General features: G+C 50.6%; 1 protein-coding gene across 1 annotated transcript in view; it reads right to left on the reverse strand.

Moving 5' to 3' along the window:
• Nucleotides 1–308: 308 nt before the first annotated feature.
• LOC147032849 (ras-related protein Rab-3A-like) overlaps nucleotides 309–22610 on the reverse strand; it is a 97125-nt gene continuing 74823 nt past the window's right edge. Inside the window, exon 5 of the mRNA XM_085870786.1 lies at nucleotides 309–1156. Within this exon, the coding sequence (XP_085726912.1) occupies nucleotides 966–1156 (191 nt within the window). The 3' untranslated portion in view covers nucleotides 309–965. The remainder of the gene's footprint in view (nucleotides 1157–22610) is intronic.

Here is a 22610-nt window from a genome sequence, read left to right on the forward strand (position 1 = left end):
CTTGGGAAAACTCTTACCCATACTGGTATCGCTTCCAGTTCCTGCATGTGCATGTTGAAAATTTATGTACAATATACTGATATAGTGTATTGGAAATCTTGTGTTCAAATATTGTGCTATGTATTGTGGCGTATTTTGTGTCCAGCACCCGAGTCCCCGAACAATAAAACCATCATCACACTTGAACCCATTGAGATCCCATTTTCATTTATGCTGAGGTGTTGGAGTATATGAAGGGGTATTCTCACACGAAAAATAAAAAATGAAGCTCCATACATATAGCAGAAACGTAAACAATTGAAGGTGTGTGAGGATAGTATCAGATTTATTTGATACCAGCGAGCAAACAGCGAGGAAAAAAAATCGAAAAAAGAAAAAAAACAAAGTGAAAATAATTTGCTCTTAACAGAACAAATAAAATTGTGCAATCTTTGCTATCAACGTGTTTAACAAAGCCACCAGACCACAACCACTCTATTCATCCAGGAAGGCCAGGGGAACATGACATCTCCGAAGCATCAATTACAGTTCATCAAATAGTCATCTCTGATGTATCTACACTATCGCAGTTCTCCAATGCATGCTCAAAAAGGGTTAATGTGCCATTATACTTCTTCACCCTTTGTCTCTACCCTCTTTAACAGGCTCAACATTCTCTTTGCTGGTTTTGTAGAACAACAACAAAACCCTATCATCTTTTCAACTCTTTCCCATAAATCCCAAGACATAAATCCTTTTCGAACACTCCAGCATCTAAATCAGCAAACTTCATTTCACATTTCTTTCCATTACTCGTTTTTTGCTCTTCCAACTCTTGCTACAGATATTAAGGTGGTGAGTAAGGTTTGAGAGAGGTTTTGTTTTGACCCAGAGAGCAGCAGATAATGTCTTGGACAGTTTGCCCCTAGCTAGCTGTAGCACCAGTTGAAAGACACCAGGCCTCGCTGCAGGAAGCGAGATTTGGCTTAACAGCCACAGCCCTCAGATTGCTGTTGTCTGTTAGGGTCATCTGAGAGTTGTGCAATATTTTGTCCATTCGTGAATTTATCATCCTCAAGATTCTCAACAATCTTCTCACAGATCATGTCCACGAGATGCTCGAAGGCCTTCTTCACATTGACATTGTCCTTGGCACTCGCTTCAAAGAACTCAAAGCCTAAAATAATGCACACAAAGCAATAGAGGAAGAGTATTACTTTTGTTAGGGCAAACAACACAAAAGCTAGAAATACTGGCATACCGATTTTGATGTTTTCTTTTTTTTTGAAACAGATAAAAGCTCATGGAAAAACTAATGATGAAAGTGGTGAGAACAAACATCAACAAGTAATAAAAGACATTAAATATTATAGTCCCCATTGTTTTAGTAATTTAGCTGTATGGAGTGAAAGGGCCCATATTTATGTACAACAAAAATGGCCGCCAGTCTATCAGTCGGCCATCTTTGATCAGATCGCAAAATAAAGTGAAGGGCATGTGTATGCCATCAGGTACTGTGCTTGTGCCATGTTTGAACAAAATCAGACCATGCATGTCTGAGAAATGGTTGAGTACGTGTTCAACATCGGCTTTTTTTTAAACCTAAAATGGCGCCCAGTCAGCCATCTTGGATCTGATCTAAAAAAACAAAAAAAAATGATGTGCATATGCAAGTCATTATTCTTAACCTGTGTGCCATGTTTGAACAACATCGGTAAATGCATGTCCGAGAAATAGTTGAGAAAGTGTTCGAAACCAGGGTTTTCCTTTTTTTTCTAACCAAAATAGCCGCCAGGCAGCCATATCAGATATAATGTCAAAAATAAATAGCATGCATATGTATACCATCGCGTGTTGTCTTTGTGCAGAGTCTGAATAAAATCAGTCCATACATGTCCGAGATATGGTTGTGAACGCATGCACGCACACACACGAAAATCGAGACCAAATCCATAAGCCCCCGTTTTTGGACTAATAATGGAGAGGGGAGGGGAAATGGCAGACCAAGGACTGAGAATTGGGCAAGGAAATAACAAGCAGGCAACACAGATAGTGACAAACAGATGTGTCAAACGAACAGAGGGAATAAGCAGACAACATACATCAAGCAAACAGGAAAAGCTGACAAGGAAAATGTGGAAATGCAGTGGAGATGAACTGTAGATATGGGATTCAGTGACAACAGAAAAGATTAGGACTAAGAATAGGAATACAGAATGTTACAAAATTAGAAATAGGAAAGGCATAGGCATCGGCACAGCACAAAATGGCAATAGCTTGCAGATATAACATATTGGAAGGAAGAACATGAATTGACGATTCCACAGTTAGGATAGATGTGGAACAAAACAGTGGAGGTGATAGATTTGCCAGGGATAGATGAGCCAAACATAGCCAATGAGCTTGTGGTAAGTGCCGTCACTTCCAGGAGTACTCTGGGTACCAGCAACATCACAACAATGGCACCGCCTTTCTCACCACACTCAGCGGGGCATTTCTTGAGGAGGAGTTTCCTCCTCTCCATGGACACCAACCTATGGGGATTGTCTGTGCTGTTACCCTTTTAAATGCTGAACGTCAAGCAAGGAAGCAGCACATACCATTTTAACATCTTTGGAATGACTTCGCCGGGGTTTCAATCACCGACCTCCCTGACTCAGAGCGGACACTCACACCATTACACCACCATTCTGGATTGCTATTGTAAACAGACGCGAGGCATGAAAAAAAAAAAAAAAGAAAGAAAAAAGACAAGCTAAAAAAAAAACAATGCGAGAAGGATATGGCCAAGAATATTAACCATAATAGCAAGGCATTGTTTAAGTACATAAGGGGTAAAAAAAACAACAACATACAACACCACGTTAAGATAAGTGTGGGCCCATTGGGGAATGACACAGGAAGATTGGTTAGTGATGAAAGTAAAATGGTAAGCTTATTAATTATTTGCTTGCAATAAGTCAGGGGAATTACCAATGACAGACTAAGTGGTCTTGGTGACCGACTAAGTGGTCTTGGTGACCGACTAAGTCAATGACAGACTTAGTGGTAATGGCAGACAATGATATCCAAGTGGTGAGGTAGTTTTAAATGGACTCGCAGGTAGGAATGGAGGAAATAATAATAAAAAAAGTTGGGATAGCGAAAAAAAGATAAATAACATAGGACTTTCAAAATGACGTACAAATGCTAAATGGCCTCTTGCGCATGTGCTGTGTGTGTTTACACTATTTCAGTTCAGCTCTCTTGGCACTTTTAACCGACTAACTAGCACAAAATCCCGGATTTAATTAGTCTTTTAAACATCATTTTCAGCATTTGACAAAAGAGGGGCCTATTTCAAGAGAGTTAACCATAATTGCTCTATTCCTGAATGAAAATCAGACTCCTGGAAATTTAGGGACAATAGAAATATCCATGGAAGAGATGAGTCCTGGATTCAAACCATTAGCTAGTGGCAGCTATGGTTATAACACGTATGTACACACATAAATGGATACTTCTCCTTTCACCAATAGATGCAAAAATGTAGTGCAATGTCGCTTGTGGCTACAGAACCAAACAAAAACATATATAATGTTGCGGAAATGGCCCTTAGTGTGTTACTAAATATAGGATTAGCCCAGATCCCCCATTAAATGCATGTTTAGCCAGGTTGTTCGGTAAATGAACGCTACATGTGTGTCCGGAGGTGTAAGAGACTGTTCATCGTTGGTACATTGGTGGTGGACCGAGAGGCTCTTCTTCTTCCTTCCTCTCTCTGGACCATAGACTCCGCCCAGCGCTGAGAGGGGGAGTGGCCTAGAGTAGGAAGTGAAACTGAAGGGAGGAGCCAGTCGGCTTCGAGGCCAGCGAGCACCGGGAAGGCAACAGAAAAACGACGAGTGTCGAGTCACGATCTGCTGGATGAGCAGTCGGCTTCGAGGCCAGCGAGAAAAGGAAAGGCAGGGGTGGATCTGCGACGAGAGCGCTGAAGTGTGGTGCGATCGGAAGTCGGAGAAAACTGAACCTGAGGGTCGAGTCTGCCATCGGCCGAGAAAGAAAAGGTGGAACTGAGAAACGACTGGTGGGAGTCGTGATCTGCTGTGTGGGAGACGGCTGTGTCTGTCTGCGATCTGCTTGGTGAAGGAGGCAGGAGAAACAACTAGAGGCTGCCTACACGTCGAGTGGGCGATCGACTTTCATGAGAAGGTCCTCGACACGTTTGTCGATGCGTCTGCCGATCTGCCTGCTGGAGCTCAACACCTCAATTTGGCCTGGTCTGGTGAACAGGAGAGGCCTGGACTTGTATGCTAGACCTTGTGCAAAACCAGCTGAAACCCACCATCGATCTGACGGTCTTGTGCCGTCGACCTTACACGGGGTCAGAACGAGCGGAGGCTGCGTACATGGGCGGTGCGAGAAGAAAGAATACGGTGCCGCCATCTTGCCACGCAGCGTGCTCGAGCTTGGGGCTTGAATCCGTGGACATCGGCTTGTCACGGGCCACATTCGTGCCTTTGACACTTTCCTCTCGTCCATGAAACATCACCAAGTACTCTGTGTCTTGTCTGCATGCTGCCCATGTCTTGTTTGCATGTCGTTTAAGGTTTATCTTGTTAGAGTTCCCGTCGAAACCCGTAACTCCCTAGTTAAGAACGGGTTATAGATTAATTATAACATTGTCGTGAATGCTTTGCTTGTGTCGTGTTCCCCGTAAGTCCCCAATAAATCTGGCTGATTCGTATGAAGTTGCCACTTTGATTTAATTTGTGCCATGTCGAGGAACGATCCACACGATTTGGATATAAAAACCAAAATGGTTACAGACTGGTAGACTCCGTTCGGTCTCTGACAAAACCAATCTGTAACCAGGGTCGATTCCCCCAGCTGGCAAGGTACAGGTGAATTTTGGTATCGTGATTCGAGACGCGTAACCCGAGAATTGTGCCGAACCAGCCAGCGTTATAACCCCGGAGATGGCACTGGTTAGGGTGGCGCCGAATCTGTAACATTTGGCTGACGAGAGTAGGGTGCGAAAACCCAAACTGGTTACGGACAGTGATTGACGCACTCGTCCGAATCCCGCCACCGCTGAATCCATAACAATATCAATATATATATATAAATATATATATATATATATATATATATATATATATATATATATATATATATATATATATATATATATATATATATATATATATATATATATATATATATATATATATATATATATATATATATATATATATCACGAAGCCTGGTGTTGGCTTAGTGGTGAGGGTGGCGGCTTGGAATCTCAGGATCCTGAGTTCAAGCCCCGTTGGCTGCTGAATTAACACCAGGGGGTTGACTCAGCCTGTCATCCTTCCGAGGTCGGCGAAATGAGTAGCAGTGTACTGGTCCCGGTTAGAATAGGTGTACCATATCCCTGTGTGTCGTAAGAGGCGACCTGGGTTGGCGTCAGGAAGGGCATCCGGCCATAAAACATTGCCTCAAGAAAAAGCCCAACCCCTGCAAAGCAGGGAAAAATGGCTCTAAAAACGGTCATTTTATATATGTTACACATTGTTATGATTATGGGGGTAGGTGAAACGATTAAAAAGTCCAGATAGGATTGTATAGTGTAGCATGGTCCATGGATGGGTAGAAGCACCTCGATGTATATAACTCAGGGAGTCTGTCAGCTTAAGTGTTACGTGTCACCACACGAGGGGTGGGGCGGTGTTAATTAGCTTAGGGAGTAAAAATAAGTTCCCCTGTATGTGATTACCCACTGTGATTTTTCTCTACGTTTTATATATTTCAAGCCAGGCCGTAAGATAGGGACCGAGTCCTGAAACAACGACAACAAGAGAAGCCCCACCTTTCCGTTTTTGAAGGCGAGGATGCCACTCCCCAGGGGTGGAGGAGACAGAGGATTAAAAAAAAAGGGAGGAGGTTCCTATGGCAGGGTGGGAGAAGGTGAAGTGTGTGCTGGCGAAGAGCCGATCAAGTGTGTGCATGTCGAGAGCCGATCGAGGAGGTGCTGGCTAGATTTTCGCATGTGAAGTTTGGGAAACTACAACACGGGAAGCGCGAATCTGCCTGTGTGTGCACATGGTTGGTGGAGGCGTCTTCCTCCTGGGCTTGACGAGATGGCGCCATTTTGCATGCAAGTGCACGTGCTGGACGGAGTTAGTTATTAAATTTGTTATATTATTGTTCTTTTAATCTTCATTATTGTCCGAATAAATATTTGTGTTTCATTAAATGTATTTCCTTCTAAAGAAACTGCATTTCGTGTATTTGTAGCGGGGTTCGTGGATAAAACCCCCTCGTGCTTTCTTCCCGTTCCGTTCCAAGTACTCCGACTCCATCCGCTGCTGCCCTCACTGGGCCCTGTCGTCTTCGCCAATACAGCGGCGTTGCCATCTGCCATGCCCTTCAACCGTGAGCTGAAATCCATGTCAATGAACGTGACTGCCTCTGAGGAAGAAGGACCGCTCGCCCATCCCTGGAGGTTGGTCAATGTTAACCGCCTGACTACCACAAATTTAGGTACTGCGATTCAAACCCCAGCTCCCCTACAACTGCTGACAGGAGCGGGAATCGAACTCGGCCAACTTCAAGTCTATATATATATATATATATATATATATATATATATATATATATATATATATATATATATATATATATATATATATATATATATACATATACATACATATACATATACATACATATATATATATACATACATATATATATATATATATATATACATATACATATATATATATTGTTGTGGTTACCAAATTCGCAAACCACCATTCAGGTCCCTTAGGTGAGGTATCTCGGTAAGTGCATGTGTAGTTAGGCCCAAACCCGTTGTCTAGTGGGAATACATGTCATTTATACGTGCTGCGACTCTTTAGGATAGCCGTTTTTCTTTTACTATCTTTATTTTGGACCAACCGCCATGATCACAACCACAACATCAACCACCAACCACAACGCCGCTTCACCACAACCGCCACGACCTTCACGTCACACCTCGCAACCGTAGCATCGCCACCGTTCTTGCCCCGCTGTGGGTACCGGTGTTGGACTCGTGCAGGGCGCACGTTGAACAGCGTGTACAAAATCACGGATTTTGTGCTTCAAAAACGGATCAAAAACGACACACGCCCACTTTTTGCCGTCCAATCGGTGAGCGAGGGGCGATTTGGCCCCGCCTCCAGAACGATCGAGATATGCAAATTTGTGGATCAAAAAGCCTTCACGCCCACTTTTTCTCGGGCCAATGGGGAGCGAGGTGAAAGGTCAAAGGGAGGGGGTCAAAGGCGAAGTTACGGGGGGATAAAAGGACGGTGTTCGTCAGTCAGAAAAAGGAGAACGAGAACGAGAAGGAGTCAGAAGAAGGAAAACGAGAAGGAGAACGAGAACGAGAAGGAGTCGGAACGGAGGGGACGAGTGTGGAAGTCTGGAGCCCGAAGCCTGCAGTGGCTGGAGAAGCTGAAGAGAGTCGGACGAGGGGGTGCTCGCGTCGGTGCCAGGAGCTGCACGCCCGAGGGAGGCCGGCAGCACGACCTGGCCGAGGTGGAGACGCACACCAGGGATAATAAAGATCCTCTATACCCCGAGCATCAGCAACCCCCTCCTGTTTCCCCCCGCGCTGAGATAGTGCGACCAAGGGGGCCCCGTTCCCACCCCCTACCAGACACCGTCCACGAGGCCCGCGGGTTGCGAGGCCATCGCCGCTCCGCGTCTCATCACCAGACGGGTAGGCCCGACCCGGTCTCGGCCTCAGGCCCGCCTCATTCTTGAGGATATTCTTTTCCTTGGTTTTGGGTATGTGTTGTCGGCGCCGTCTGTGAAGTAGAATTGTATAAGTGTTGCCGTGTGCTCGGTAGTCGGTATTAGCTCTGCACTGTGTTTTCACTTTTATATTTGCTTTTTGTGTAAATGGAAGTGTGTTTTCTTTTTTTTTGTGTGCATTTGGTGGAATTGTATTTGTGTGCTTCCCGTGTGCCGCGAATAAATGTGCTTTATTGTTGAACTGTTCTCCCGCTTCGCTTCGTCTTTTCCTCCATTGAATCCTCATCTTGCTTCACGTAAAGGGTTGGTAGTGGGCTGAGTACGCCCGATAATTAATCGAACCGTCGAGGTCGACGATAACACCGCTCGGTTATTCTGATAGTACGGAACGGGTCGCCTAAGTGGCCCGTGTCCGAAGTCGACCTGCGGCGAGGTGCGATCGCCCGGTCTACCCTCCGCGTGGGTACTTAGGTAGTTCGAATTTGGCGAGCAACCCTATCCCACGCGGGGGCTGATTGGCTCGATCGCGGTGAGACCGAAAGGTCCACCCGTGACTGGTTCCCGGCGTTAGTCCGAGAGGGTCACGACTGGATTGTCCGTCCGGTGGGCGACGTGCCGCGATTCGAGTTACGTGGCCGTCAGCACGCCGGCGGGCGCGAAAACCGCAACACTGGTGTCAGGTCGTGCGATACAAATTCATCGCCCTCCTCGCGGCACTGGTATCGGAGAACAGGAAAACGGGCTCTCCTGTCTCCGGCTAAATTCACGGGAATCGGTCCAGGGGTGAGAGAAGCGACCCCCGATTCCCTCCAAATTACGAGCGAGTTAAAATAACCCTTCACGAGAAGCAAGATGGCGTCTCAAGGCGAGCGGGAGCCGGGGGTATTAGAAATGTATATGTGTAGTAATGTAGAATCCATGGTCCAGGATGGAATCCCCGTGCAGGAAATGTTGATTGTGCAGGAACACGGACTCGCCCAACTGAACCCAGGGCCCGAGGTGGGTGCGGCAGCGGCCGCGGTGTATGACACCTCCCCCCCCCTCTCCACCAAGACCCTTCCCCAACCCCTGCCGAAACGGCTCACTTGAGTGCATCCGACATGGCCCAGCTATTCACCATGCTGGCACAAATGAATGCGGCAATGACAAATGAAATAAAAAACGAAATGAAAGACATGAACAAACAAATAAACGAAAAGATGGATACATTCACAAACGAAATAAAACGCATGAAAACTAAAATGGAAACGAACATGAAGGAAGAAACGAGAAAGCTACGGGGTGAGACGCAGAACATGGGCCGATGCATGCAGGCGGGCATGAAGGCCGTGAGCAGGGAACTTAAAATGGCGACTCCACGTGTCGGAACAAACGAGCTGGAAGGGGGTGCAACGGCTGACAGGCCCGCGGTGGAGGCGGGTAAGGAAAAAGTAATTCGGGAGACAAGAGACGAGGTGAAAGTAATTGCGAGGGAGAGAAAAGAACAATTAATACGGAGAGCAAGGATGAGGTACGCGGAGATCGTGAAAGAGCAAGGAGTGAAAAACAGGGAAGGACGGGAGCGACTTAAAGAGAAAGCAAGGTTGACCTACATAAAGATAAGGGAAAGACGCCAGAAAGAAGCAGAGACCAATAAACACGATGAAGACGGGGTAAAGTGACGCGCACACACAAAAGGAGGATAATGGGGGTGAGCTGGCGGACTGGGTAGAGACCCAGTGCGAGCACCTGGATGACCTCCTCCAGGAACGAGGGGAGGGAGTATGCCCCCTTGAGGCGAGTCACGACCAGGTGAGTTCGGTCGTGCTTTGCGAGGTTGAGGGGATGGGTGCTGTGGACGGGTGCACGGAGAGCTTGGGGGGTATAGAGGCCCCGGAGACCCTTGTGGGGACACGAATCCCCAGTGTGGTTGTCCCTGTGTGTGTGGTGCAAGGTGTGAGTGCGTCCCCGTGTGTGGAAGCGACCCCGTGTGTGAGTGGTGTGGTGGCGATGGAGCCAGAGTACGTGCTTCCCAGCACGCCGTGTGTGGATGAGGCACCGTGTGTGGAAGAGGCCGTGGGTGTGAGTGAAACGGCCTGTATGAGTGAGGCACTGCGGGTTAGTGCCCCCGCGTGTGTGGGTGAGGCGCCGTGTGTGGATGAGGCACCGTGTGTGAGTGAGGCCGTGTGTGTGGATGAAACGGCCAGTATGAGTGAGGCACCGCGGGTGAGTGCCCCCGCACGCGTGAGTGAACGGCCGTGTGCAAGGTCGCTGTGTGCAAGGGAGACCGTGTGTGTGAGAGAGCGGTATGTGAGGGAGATGTCGGTTGGCATGCGGGAGCACGCAGCCGCGTCTCCCGGTGTGAGTTTAATGGAGTGGACTGTGTGCGTCGTAACACGCAGGTGTGCGTGGGTCGAATGGCGACGACGGCGACATGACAGGAACGAAAGCCGAGTAGCGGCTGTGGTTGTTTCGAGGACCGTGCCGGGTTCACCCAGCAGTGAGCACGCGGTTCGTGCTGTGCAACGCACGAGACCGCCACGTGCTCGCTTGCGAGAGTGAAGTCCCGGTCCAGAAACGCACGCGGTGGATTTGCCGATCCCGCGGACGGACAAAGTTTAGGCAGGTAAATGGATTTGGACCGGACGGGTTCTCCACGCGATCGTGTATGTTCAGCTCCAACGGGCAAAGCACATGTGTTCGCGTGGGGAACCCCTCGAGACGTGGGGCTTGTTTTTTTTATGCGCACGGTGACGTCATGGCTGCACGTGGGGTTGGAATCCGGCAGGAGGGGTATCTCTGCCGGATGGTCCCGTCCAAGGAGGGACGAGGAACACGTGCAGCTGCATGACGTCACGGGCAGGTGCAAAGTGCGCGAGCTCTGAGTTGCCGCGCAGGTGCTGCGCATGGGAAAAAAAAAAAAGCAGGCCTCACTTTCGGGTGTACAGGATTCCTGGGCAAGGGGTGAAAGACCCCCCTTACCTGGGCACAGGATGGAAACTAGTTAGGGGGAAGGGTTAGCTTAGCTTGACCAACTTCATGGGGCAGGGGTAAGTCCTCATGGGGTCCGTGGAATGGATTAGTTAGAGGGATTGTAGCCAGATTTAGGTTGGGAAATAAAATGATTTATTTGGAGACATGGACAGACTTATGAATGTGTAGTGGGGACGTAGCTTAGCTACGTAGGTTAAAAGGAACGTGCTATTAGTGTAAGGGACGACGTGGGAGCACGAGTTAGTTAGGGGATGTAGTTAGGAGGATGGCAGAGTTCAGCGGTGTGTGTGTTGAAGAGTAGGAGAGTTGTGAGGTGAGTACATGGTGAGTGAGTGAGGCCAGCGGGTCTGTGTGTATGGAGTGAATGGGGAATGCATGGTGCGATGAGTGATTGGGGGGAGGAGTGACTCCCGCCCAAGGGACCCCGGGGTCAGAGTAAAGTGAGTTAGCTGGGTTAGTCAAATTGAAAAATGGAGGTCGTTTTGTTGTTGGTGGGAAAGTAGGCTCGAGACCCATTTGGAGGGGTGCAGGAGCCCTGTTGACGGGCTTGGGAGCGTGGCTGCGAAAGGTGAGTATCGCTGAGTGGGTACCCCGGGCACCAGGCTAGTCGGCCGCGGTAGGCCATGGGCCCATGGGGGCCGGGATAGCGTAGTGGGCACGGGTGCGCCTGCTTGGTGCGGGGGCCCGGGCGCCATTAGCCGCGTGGGCAGTGTTGTGGGCACGGGTGACCTCGGAAAGGGGCCCGGGAGGCCGGCCTGCCACGTGTGCGTTTGGGGGAGGTGCCATGGGGGCACTCCCCGGTGTTAGGGAGCTGGTAGGCTCGGAGGCAGTGTTGTGCCCGGGGGTGCCATAGCGGGAGATTCGGCAGAGGGTCGTGCCTGCCAAAGGGAGCCACGTGTCCCAGCCAGGAGACCGTGTGAGGGCACGGAGAGAAAATTGGGGGGCGAGGCCCGAAATTGTAAGGACACCAACACAGGCGACGGGAATCTGGGTTTATAGAACCAATAGTTTAAGCGAGAGGCGCTTGTTGAAAGCCCTGGGGTAGTTTAAGAGTTAATGGTTAGGGTAGATTAGGAGATGTACAAATCCGCACCATCCATCCCCTCGCTGTCGTTGTGGGCCGCTGGACCCACTTGGTGTTAAGATCGCCGAACTCTGGGGAGGCCATTCTGAGGCTTGAGTTGGGCCTCGACACAGGACGTTAGCTCTCCCTTGTTCCCCTCCGGGAAGGGAACGTAGGGGTTGGGAGTAGGCTAGGTGACAGAATAGGTTAGCCGAACAAGGACGATAAAGGGGGTTAGGGGACGATTTATAGTGGGGAAGTAAAAATAAAAAAAAACAAAAAAATTAAGGGGGCTAAATTGGTTTTTCACAAATTAAGGGAGTGGGTATGTACAGTGACAGGCAAAGGCGATAGGTTGGGAGGGAGACAGGTAGGTAGGTCCGAGCCCGCCTTCCAAGTGGCCAGCACCACCGCACTCCCTCCACCAACCTCCACTGAACGGCAAAGGCTGGCCAGCTTCATCTGCTGGCTGTGTTACTTCAAGGCCTGTGCCGGCCCACTTGATCGGCAGCTGTTGTGTTGCTGCAAGGCCTGTGCTGGCCACTTCGTCTGCAGCTGTGGTACTTCAAGGCCTGTGCCGGCCAGTTCATCTGCCCGCTATGTTTGCCTGCAGCGGCCTTCTTCTGCGGGCTGTGTTTGCCTGCTCACCTTTGCCATGCCATGCCCACTGCCCACGTTCACCAGCCCCGTTCAATTTTTGCTTTGCCCCCCCTGTTCATTGCCATGTGCGCCAGGATCAAGGCAACAGTTTGCAAGCTGCGAGAACTGCCCTGTTGGCAGCTACAACACGGGCCTGCAGTGGCGGCCCGTGCACCGTGTTTGTGTTCATGCATCCATTCGTTGTGCTCATTGCGTGTGCCACTTGAGCTGGCACGGAGACTGCGTTTGTGCAGCCCAAGCACCGTTGTGGTTCACTGAGTTCAGTTCAAAAGGGAAGGCCTTGGACTGCGTGTGAGCAGCCAGCCACGTTCCCTGTCACCTGCATTGTTTGAGCCAGAGACTGCATGTGGGCAGCCTGGCTCCCTGCTAACTGCTTTTCTTTTGCAGAGTTCAATGATCCTGGGCCATGGTTTAGTGTAAAATTTGTAAGTTAAGGTTAAGATGTACTGTAAATATGAGTGCGCCCCCGGCATGTATGTCTTAGCGCCGGCAATTTTATTTAAGTCGTCCGTGTGAGTGAGTTTGTTTAGGTAGTTACGCAGCCCTCAGGTTATTTATTTTGGGGACACGAATACCATGAATGTCGCACTCAGGGATCCGTAAGTAAAATGTACTAGGGGAAAACTACACATGATGGCACACGAAAATTTGACGACTCGGGACGAGTCTGTAAAAAGGGGAGGGGGTAGTGTTGTGGTTACCAAATTCGCAAACCACCATTCAGGTCCCTTAGGTGAGGTATCTCGGTAAGTGCATGTGTAGTTAGGCCCGAACCCGTTGTCTAGTGGGAATACATGTCATTTATGCGAGCTGCGACTCTTCAGGATAGCCGTTTTTCTTTTACTATCTTTATTTTGGACCAACCGCCATGATCACAACCACAACATCAACCACCAACCACAACGCCGCTTCACCACAACCGCCACGACCTTCCCGTCACACCTCGCAACCGTAGCATCGCCACCGTTCTTGCCCCGCTGTGGGTACCGGTGTTGGACTCATGCAGAACGCGCGTCGAACAGCGTGTACAAAATCACGGATTTTGTGCTTCAAAAACGGATCAAAAACGACACACGCCCACTATTTGCCGTCCAATCGGTGAGCGAGGGGCAAATTGGCCCCGCCCCCAGGGCGATCGATATATGCAAATTTGTGGATCAAAAAGCCTTCACGCCCACTTTTTCTCGGGCCAATGGGGAGCGAGGTGAAAGGTCAAAGGGAGGGGGTCAAAGGCGAAGTTACGGGGGGATAAAAGGACGGTGTTCGTCAGTCAGAAAAAGGAGAACGAGAAGGAGGACGAGAACGGAGAAGGAGAACGAGAACGAGGAGGAGAACGAGAACGAGAACGAAAAAGGAGAACGAGAACGAGAAGGAGTCAGAACGAGAACGAGAACGAAAAAGAGAACGAGAACGAGAACAAAAAGGAGAACAAAAACGAGAAGGAGAACGAGAACGAGAAGGAGTCGGAACGGAGGGGACGAGTGTGGAAGTCTGGAGCCCGAAGCCTGCAGTGGCTGGAGAAGCTGAAGAGAGTCGGACGAGGGGGTGCTCGCGTCGGTGCCAGGAGCTGCACGCCCGAGGGAGGCCGGCAGCGCGACCTGGCCGAGGTGGAGACGCACACCAGGGATAATAAAGATCCTCTATACCCCGAGCATCAGCAACCCCCTCCTGTTTCCCCCCGCGCTGAGATAGTGCGACCAAGGGGGCCCCGTTCCCACCCCCTACCAGACACCGTCCACGAGGCCCGCGGGTTGCGGGGCCATCGCCGCTCCGCGTCTCATCACCAGACGGGTAGGCGCGACCCGGTCTCGGCCTCAGGCCCGCCTCATTCTTGAGGTATTTCTTTTCCTTGGTTTTGGGTATGTGTTGTCGGCGCCGTCTGTGAAGTAGAATTGTATAAGTGTTGCCGTGTGCTCGGTAGTCGGTATTAGCTCTGCATTGTTTTCACTTTTATATTTGCTTTTTGTGTAAATGGAATTGTGTTTTCTTTTTTATGTGTGCTTTTGGTGGAATTGTATTTGTGTGCTTCCCGTGTGCCGCGAATAAATGTGCTTTATTGTTGAACTGTTCTCCCGCTTCGCTCGTCTTTTCCCCATTGAACCCTCATCTTGCTTCACGTAAAGGGTTGGTAGTGGGCTGAGTACGCCCGATAATTAATCGAACCGTCGAGGTCGACGATAACACCGCTCGGTTATTCTGATAGTACGGAACGGGTCGCTAAGTGGCCCGTGTGTCCGAAGTCGACCTGCGGCGAGGTGCGATCGCCCGGTCTACCCTCCGCGTGGGTACTTAGGTAGGTCGAATTTGGCGAGCAACCCTATCCCACGCGGGGGCTGATTGGCTCGATCGCGGTGAGACCGAAAGGTCCACCCGTGACTGGTTCCCGGCGTTAGTCCGAGAGGGTCACGACTGGATTGTCCGTCCGGTGGGCGACGTGCCGCGATTCGAGTTACGTGGCCGTCTGCACGCCGGCGGGCGCGAAATCCGCAACAATATATATATATATATATATATATATATATATACATATATATATACATATATATATATATATATATACATATACATATATATATATATATATATATATATATATATATATATATATATATATATATATACATATACATATATATATATATATACATATATATATATACATATACATATACATATATATATATATATATATATATATATATATATATATATATATACATATATATATATATATATATATATACATATACATATATATATATATATATATATATATACATATATATATATATATATATATATATATATATATATATATATATATATATATACATATACATATATATATATATATATATATATATATATATATATACACACACACACACATATACATATATATATATATATATATATATACATATATATATATATATATATATATACATATATACACATATATATATACACACACATATATATATACACACACATATATATTGTTGTGGTTGACGAAATTCGCAAACCACCATTCAGGTCCCGTAGGTGAGATATCTCTGTAAGTATATGTGTAGTTAGGCCCAAACCCGTTGTTTAGAGGGAATAAATGTTATTCATTCGGGCTGCGACCCTTTTAGATAGCCGTTTTTCTTTTACTATCTTTATTTTGGGCCAGCCGCCATTACTACCACCACAACCACCACCAACCACGTCTCAACAGCCATCACACAACAACCACCAACCGCAACGCCGCTTCACAACAACAACAACGCCAACAGCCACGACCTTTACCGTCACAACTCGCCCTCGCAACCATCGCATCACCGCCATTCCCGCGCCGCTTGTGGGCACCGATACTGGACACGTACAGGGCGCGCACCGAGGAGCGGGTGCAAAAACACCAGCCTTTCCGAGAAATCGGATCAAGAATGATTCACGCCCACTTCTGTTCCGTCCTATCAGCGAGCGTGGGGCGATTTGGCCCCGCCTCCAGGCGCGTCGGAGTATAATCGCTATATGCAGATTCACGGATCAAGAATGATTCACGCCCACTTTTCCTCTGTCCAATGGGGAGCGTGGCTCCGCCCCCGAGCCATTCCTGATCCAAAAATATGCATATGGTTTCTCCTGTCGCACTATAAAGCGCCGAGCGCGGGGAAAATCGAGGCAGTTGGGAAGAGTTGGACGGAGTTGAGCAGTTGGGAAGAGTTGGACGGAGTTGAGCAGTTGGGAAGAGTTGAAGAGTTGAGCAGTTGGAGGCAGTTGAAGAGAGTGAAGAAGAGTTGAGAAGAGGAAAGAGTTGGAGAGTTGTGGCGGCGGCGAAATCAGTCGAGAGAGTGTCTGTCGGGGTCCGGAGAGGCTGGAGAAGCCAAGAATCTTTGTGGAGGTCTGCGCTCGTGTCAGAGTCGGGGAGCTGCGGAGAGGGGGAGGCCGGTAACGCGACCGAGGTCGCAGTGGAGTCGCTCGTCGCGGGACCCAAGCCAGCCAGATAACCTCTTTCCCCTGAGCATCAACAACCCCCTCCTGTTTCCCCCCACGCTGAGATAGTGTGAGAAGGGGGCCCCGTTCCCACCCCATTCCAGGCAATGCCAGCGAGGCCCGCGGAGTCGGGGCGCCACCACCATTTTGCGGCTCATCACCAGACGGGTAGGCTCGACGCAGTCTCGGCCCCAGGCCCGTCTGCCCCCTCATCATTGAGGGTGGCCCCTTCCTTTTTCTTTTGCTTTGAGTATATGTGTTGTCGGCGCCGTCTGTGAAGTAAAACCGGTAGTCGGTAGTAGATCTGCATTGTGTTTCTCTTTTGTTGCATTTGCTTTTTGTGCAGAATTGTCGTGTTACTTTTACATTTGCTTTTGGTGCATAATTGTAATTGTATATGTGTGCTTTCCGTTTGCCGCGGAATAAATGTGCTTTATGTTGAACTGTTTCTCCCGTTTCGCTTCGTCTTTTCTCTAATTGAATCTCCATCTTACTTCACGTAAAGGGTTGGTCGTGGGCTAAATACGCCCAATAATTAATCGAACCGTCGAGGTTGACGATAACACCGCTCGGTTATCCCGATAGTACGGAACGGGTCGCTTAAAGTGGCCCGTGTCCGAAGTCGACCTGCGGCGAGGTGCGATCGCCCGGTCTACGCTCCGTGTGGGTACTTAGGTAGGTCGAATTTGGCGAGCAACCCTATCCCACGCGGGGGGCCGATTGGCACGATCGTGGTGAGGCCGAAAGGCCCACCCGTGACTAGTTCCCGGCGTTAGTCCGAGAGGGTCACGAGGGGATTGTCCGTCCGGTGGGCGATATGCCGCGATTCGAGTTACGTGGCCGCTCGCACGCCGGCGGGTGCGAATCCGCAACACTGGTGTCAGGAGTGGGACACAAACCCATCCCCCTCCTCGCGGCACTGGTGTCGGAGAGCGGGAAAACGGGCTCTCCTGTCTCCTGCTAAATTCACAGGAATCGGTCCAGGGGTGAGAGGAGCGACCCCCGATTCCCTCCAAATTACGAGCGAGCTAAATTAACCCTTTACGAGAAATAAGATGGCGTCTCAAGGCGAGCGGGAGCCGGGGGTATTAGAAATGGATTTAGAATGTGTAGAATCCATGGTCCAGGATGAAATCCCCGTGCAGGAAATGTTGGTTGTGCAGGAACACGAACTCGCCCAACTGAACCCAGAGCCCGAAATAGGTGCGGCGGCGGCCATGGTGTATGACACCTCCCCTCCCCCCCTCCGCCAAAACCTCCCGATTCTTGCCGAATCGGCTCACCCAAGCGCACCCGATATGGCCCAGCTATTCGCCATGCTGGCAAAGATGAATGCGGATGCGCATGAAATGAAAAACGAAATAAAAAGCATGAACAAGCAAATGAACGAAATGGAAACAAACATGAAGGAAGAAATGAAAGAGCTGCGGGGTGAGACGCAGAACATGGGCCGAAGCCTGCAGGCGGGTATGAAGGCAGTGACCAGGGAGCTTAAAATGGTGACGCCACGTGTGGGAGCGAACGAGCTGGGAGGGAGTGCAACGGCTGTCGGGCCCGCGGTGGAAGCGGGTAAGGAGAAAATAATTCGGGGGACGTGTTGGGCGAGAAGCGTAACAGTGACCGAAAGGGAAAAACTAATTGGGGTGACGGAGACGTGCACGAGGGAGATAAGAGATGAGGTGAAAGGAATTGCGAGGGAGAGAAAAGAACAATTAAGACGGAAAGAAAGGATGAGGTACGCGGAGATCGTGAAAGAGCAAGGAGTGAAACAGAGGGAAGGACGGGAGCGACTTAAGGAGAAAGCAAGGTTGACTTACATAAAGATAAGGGAAAGAGGCCAGAAAGAAGCAGAGACTAATAGACACGAGGGGACAACAGAAACTAATAAATGTACAGAGACACGGGAGATGGGAACGATAGAGGGAAGACTACACTATGAAGACGGGGTTAGAGACGAACACACACATACAGAGGTAGTGGAGGATAGTGAGGGTGAGCTGGCGGACCGTGCAGGGACCCGGTGCGAGCAGTTGGATGGCCTCCTCCAGGAACGAGAGGAGGGAGTATGCACCCTTGAGGTGAGTCACGACCAGGTGGGTTCGGTCGTGCTTTGCGAGGTCGAGGGGAGGAGTGCTGTGGACAGGTGCACGGAGAGCTTGGGGGGTATAGAGGCCCCGGAGACCCTTGTGGGGACACGAATCCCCAGTGTGGTTGTCCCGGTGTGTGTGGTGTCGAGGTGTGTGTTCACGAGTGTGGCGAAATGCGTGCTGCAACGCACGCATAGCGCGGGTGCAAGGGCGTGTGTGAAAGCGACCGGGTGGGTGACAAAGACCCCGTGTGTGGAAGCGACCCCATGTGTGAGTGGTGTGGTGGCGACTGTGCCGGAGTACGTGCTTCCCAGCATGCCGTGTGTAAAAGGGGCACCGCAAGTGGAAGAGGCCGTGTGTGTGAGTGAAACGGCCAGTATGAATGGAGCACCACGAGTGAGTGGAGCCACGTGTGCGAGGGAGGTGGCATGCGTGAGTGAAAGGCCGAGTGCAAGGGAGACCGTGAGTGTGAGAGAGACAGCGTGTGCAAGGTCGCTGTATGTGAGGGAGATGTCGGTCGGCATGTGTGAACATGCAGCCGCGTCTCCCGGGGTGAATGTAATGGGGTGGTGCGTGAGCGTTGTGACACGCAGGTGTGCGTGGGTTGAATGGAGGCGACGACGGCGACATGTGAGGGACAAAAGCCGGGTAGCGGCTGTAGCTGTTTCGGGGACCGTGCCGGGTTCACCCAGCAGCGAGCGCGAGGTCCGTGCTGTGCAACGCACGAGGCCCCCACGTGCTCGCTTGCGAGAGTGAAGTCCCGGTCCGGAAACGAGCGCGGTGAATGTTGCCGATCCCGCGACGGACAAAGTTTAGGCAGGATTTCGGATTTGGACCGGATGGGTTCTCCACGCGGGCGTGTGTGTGTGTGTGTTAAGCTCCAACGGGCAAAGCACATGTGTTCGCATGGGGAACCCCTCGAGACGTGGGGCTTGTGTTTTTTTTATGCGCACGGTGACGTCATGGCTGCACGTGGGGTTGGAATCCGGCAGGAGGGGTATCCCTGCCGGATGGTACCGTCCAAGGAGGAACGAGGTACACGTGCAGCTGCATGACGTCACGGGCAGGAGCAAAGTGCGCGAGCTGTGAGTTGCCGCGCTGGTGCTGTGCATGTGGGGAGAAAAAAAAAAAGCAAGCCTCACTTTCGGGTGCACAGGATTCCCGGGCAAGGGGTGGAAGACCCCCTTACCAGGGCACAGGATGGAAACTAGTTAGGGGGAAGGGTTAGCATAGCTAGACCGGCTCCATGGGGCAGGGGTAAGTCCTCATGGGGCCCGTGGAATGGATTAGTTAGAGGGATGTAGATGAGCTTTAGGTGGGGAAATAAAAGTTATTTTAGAGATTTGGAGACAGTGACTGACTTGTGAGTGTGTAGAGGGGACGTAGTTTAGCTACGTAGTGTTAAAAGGAACGTGCTTTAGTGTAAGGGACGACGTGGGAGCACGAGTTAGTTAGGGGATGTAGTTAGAAGGATGGCAGAGTTCAGCGGTGAGTGTGTTGAAGAGTTGTTGGTGAGTGAAGTGGAAGCATGTGCTTGGTGAGTGAGTGAGGCCAGCGGGTCTGTGTGTATGGAGCGAATGGGGACTGCATGGTGCGATGAGTGATTGGGGGGAGGAGTGACTCCCGCCGAAGGGACCCCGAGGTCAGTGTAGAGTGAGTTAGGGGGTTAGTCAAATTAACAAAAATGGAGGTTGTTTTGTTGTTGGTGGGAGTGTAGGCTCGAAACCCGTTTGGAGAGGCGCAGGAGCCCTGTTGACGGGCTGGGAGCGTGGCTGCGAAAGGTGAGTATCGCTGAGTGGGTACCCCGGGCACCAGGCTAGTCGGCCGTGGTAGGCCAAGGGCCCATGGGGGGCCGGGATAGCGTAGTGGGCACGGGTGCGCCTGCTTGGTGCGGGGGCCCGGGGCGCCATTAGCCGCGTGGGCAGTGTTGTGGGCACGGGTGACCCTCGGAAAGGGGCCTGGGAAGCCAGCCTGCCACGTGTGCGTTTCAGGGGAGGTGCCATGGGGGGCACTCCCCGGTGTTTAGGGAGCTGGTAGGCTCGGAGGCAGTGTAGTGCCCGGGGGTGCCATAGCGGGAGATTCGGCAGAGGGTCGTGCCTGCCAAAGGGAGCCACGCGTCCCAGCCATGAGACCGTGTGAGGGCACGGAAAGAAAATTGGGGGGCGAGGCCCGAAATTGTGAGGACACCAACACAGGCGACGGGAATCTGGGTTTTTAGAACCAATAGCTTAAGCGAGAGGCGCTTGTTGAAAGCCCCGGGGTCGTTTAAGAGTTAATGGTTAGGGTAGATTAGGAGATGTACCCCTCCGCACCATCCATCCCCTCGCTCTCGTTGTGGGCTGCTGGACCCACTTTGTGTTAAGATCGCTGAACTCTGGGGAGGCCATCCTGAGGCTTAGATTGGGCCTCGACACAGGACGCTAGCTCTCCCTTGTTCCCCTCCGGGAAGGGAACGTAGGGGTTGGGAGTCGGCTAGGTGACAGGATAGGTGAGCCGAACAAGGACAGTACAGGGGGTTAGGGGACGATTTATAGTGGGGAAGTAAAAACAAAAAAATAAGTTGGGGCTAAATTGGGTTTGACAAATTAAGGGGGTGGGTATAGACAGTGACAGGCAAAGGCGATATGTTGGGAGGGAGACCGTAGGGTAGGTCCGAGCCAGCCTTCCGAGTGGCCAGCATCACCGCACCCCTTCCACCAACCTGCACTGCACGGCAAGAGGCCGGCCAACTTCATTGGCTGACCGTGTTTTGCTTCGAGGCGGAGGCCGGCCAACTTCATTGGCAGCTGTTGTTTTGCTGCAAGGCCTGTATCGGCCGGATCGTCTGCAGCTGTTTTCTGCAAGGCCTGTGCCGGCCAGTTCATCTGCCGGCTGTGTTTGCCTGCAGCGGTCTTGTTCTGCAGGCTGTGTTTGCCTGATCAGCTTTGCCATGCCATGCCCACTGCCCCTGTTCACCAGCCCCGTTCAATTTTTGCTTTGCCCCCCCCCCCTGTTCATTGCCATGTGCGCCAGGATCAGAAAGCAACTGTTTGCAAGCTGCGAGAACTGCCCTGTTGGCAGCTACAACACGGGCCTGCAGTGGCGGCCCGTGCACCGTGTTTGCGTGCATCCATTCATCCATCCATCCATCCATCCGTTGTGCTCATTGCGTGTGCCACTTGAGCTGGCACGGAGACTGTGTTTGTGCAGCCCATGCACCGTTGTGGTTCACTGCGTTCAGTTAAAAAGGGAAGGCCTTGGACTGCGTGTGAGCAGCCGGCCACGTTCCCTGTCACCTGCATTGTTTGAGTCAGAGACTGCATGCGAGCAGCCTGGCTCCCTGCTAACTGCTTTCTTTTTGCAGAGTCCATTGATCCTGGGCCATGGTTTAGTGTAAAATTTGTAAGTTAAGGTTAAGATGTACTGTACATATGAATGCGCCCCCGGCATGTCTGTCTTAGCGCCGGCAATTTTATTTAAGTCGTCCGTGTGAGTGAGTTTGTTTAGGTAGTTACTCAGCCCTCAGGTTATTTATTTTGGGGACACGAATACCATGAATGTCGCCCTCAGGGATCCGTAGGTAAAATGTACTAGGGGAGAACTACACATGATGGCACACGAAAATTTGACGACTCGGGACGAGTCTGTAAAAAGGGGAGGGGGTAGTGTTGTGGTTGACGAAATTCGCAAACCACCATTCAGGTCCCGTAGGTGAGATATCTCTGTAAGTATATGTGCAGTTAGCCCAAACCCGTTGTTTAGAGGGAATAAATGTTATTCATTCGGGCTGCGACCCTTTTAGATAGCCGTTTTTCTTTTACTATCTTTATTTTGGGCCAGCAGCCATTACTACCACCACAACCACCACCAACCACGTCTCAACAGCCATCACACAACAACCACCAACCGCAACGCCGCTTCACAACAACAACAACGCCAACAGCCACGACCTTTACCGTCACAACTCGCCCTCGCAACCATCGCATCACCGCCATTCCCGCGCCGCTTGTGGGCACCGATACTGGACTCGTACAGGGCGCGCACCGAGCAGCGGGTGTAAAAACACCAGCCTTTCCGAGAAATCGGATCAAGAATGATTCACG

This window comes from Eptatretus burgeri, chromosome 2 (assembly GCF_056783735.1).
Source record: "Eptatretus burgeri isolate ZD-2024b chromosome 2, Ebu_testis_v1, whole genome shotgun sequence".
NCBI classification, from domain to species: Eukaryota; Metazoa; Chordata; class Myxini; order Myxiniformes; family Myxinidae; genus Eptatretus; species Eptatretus burgeri.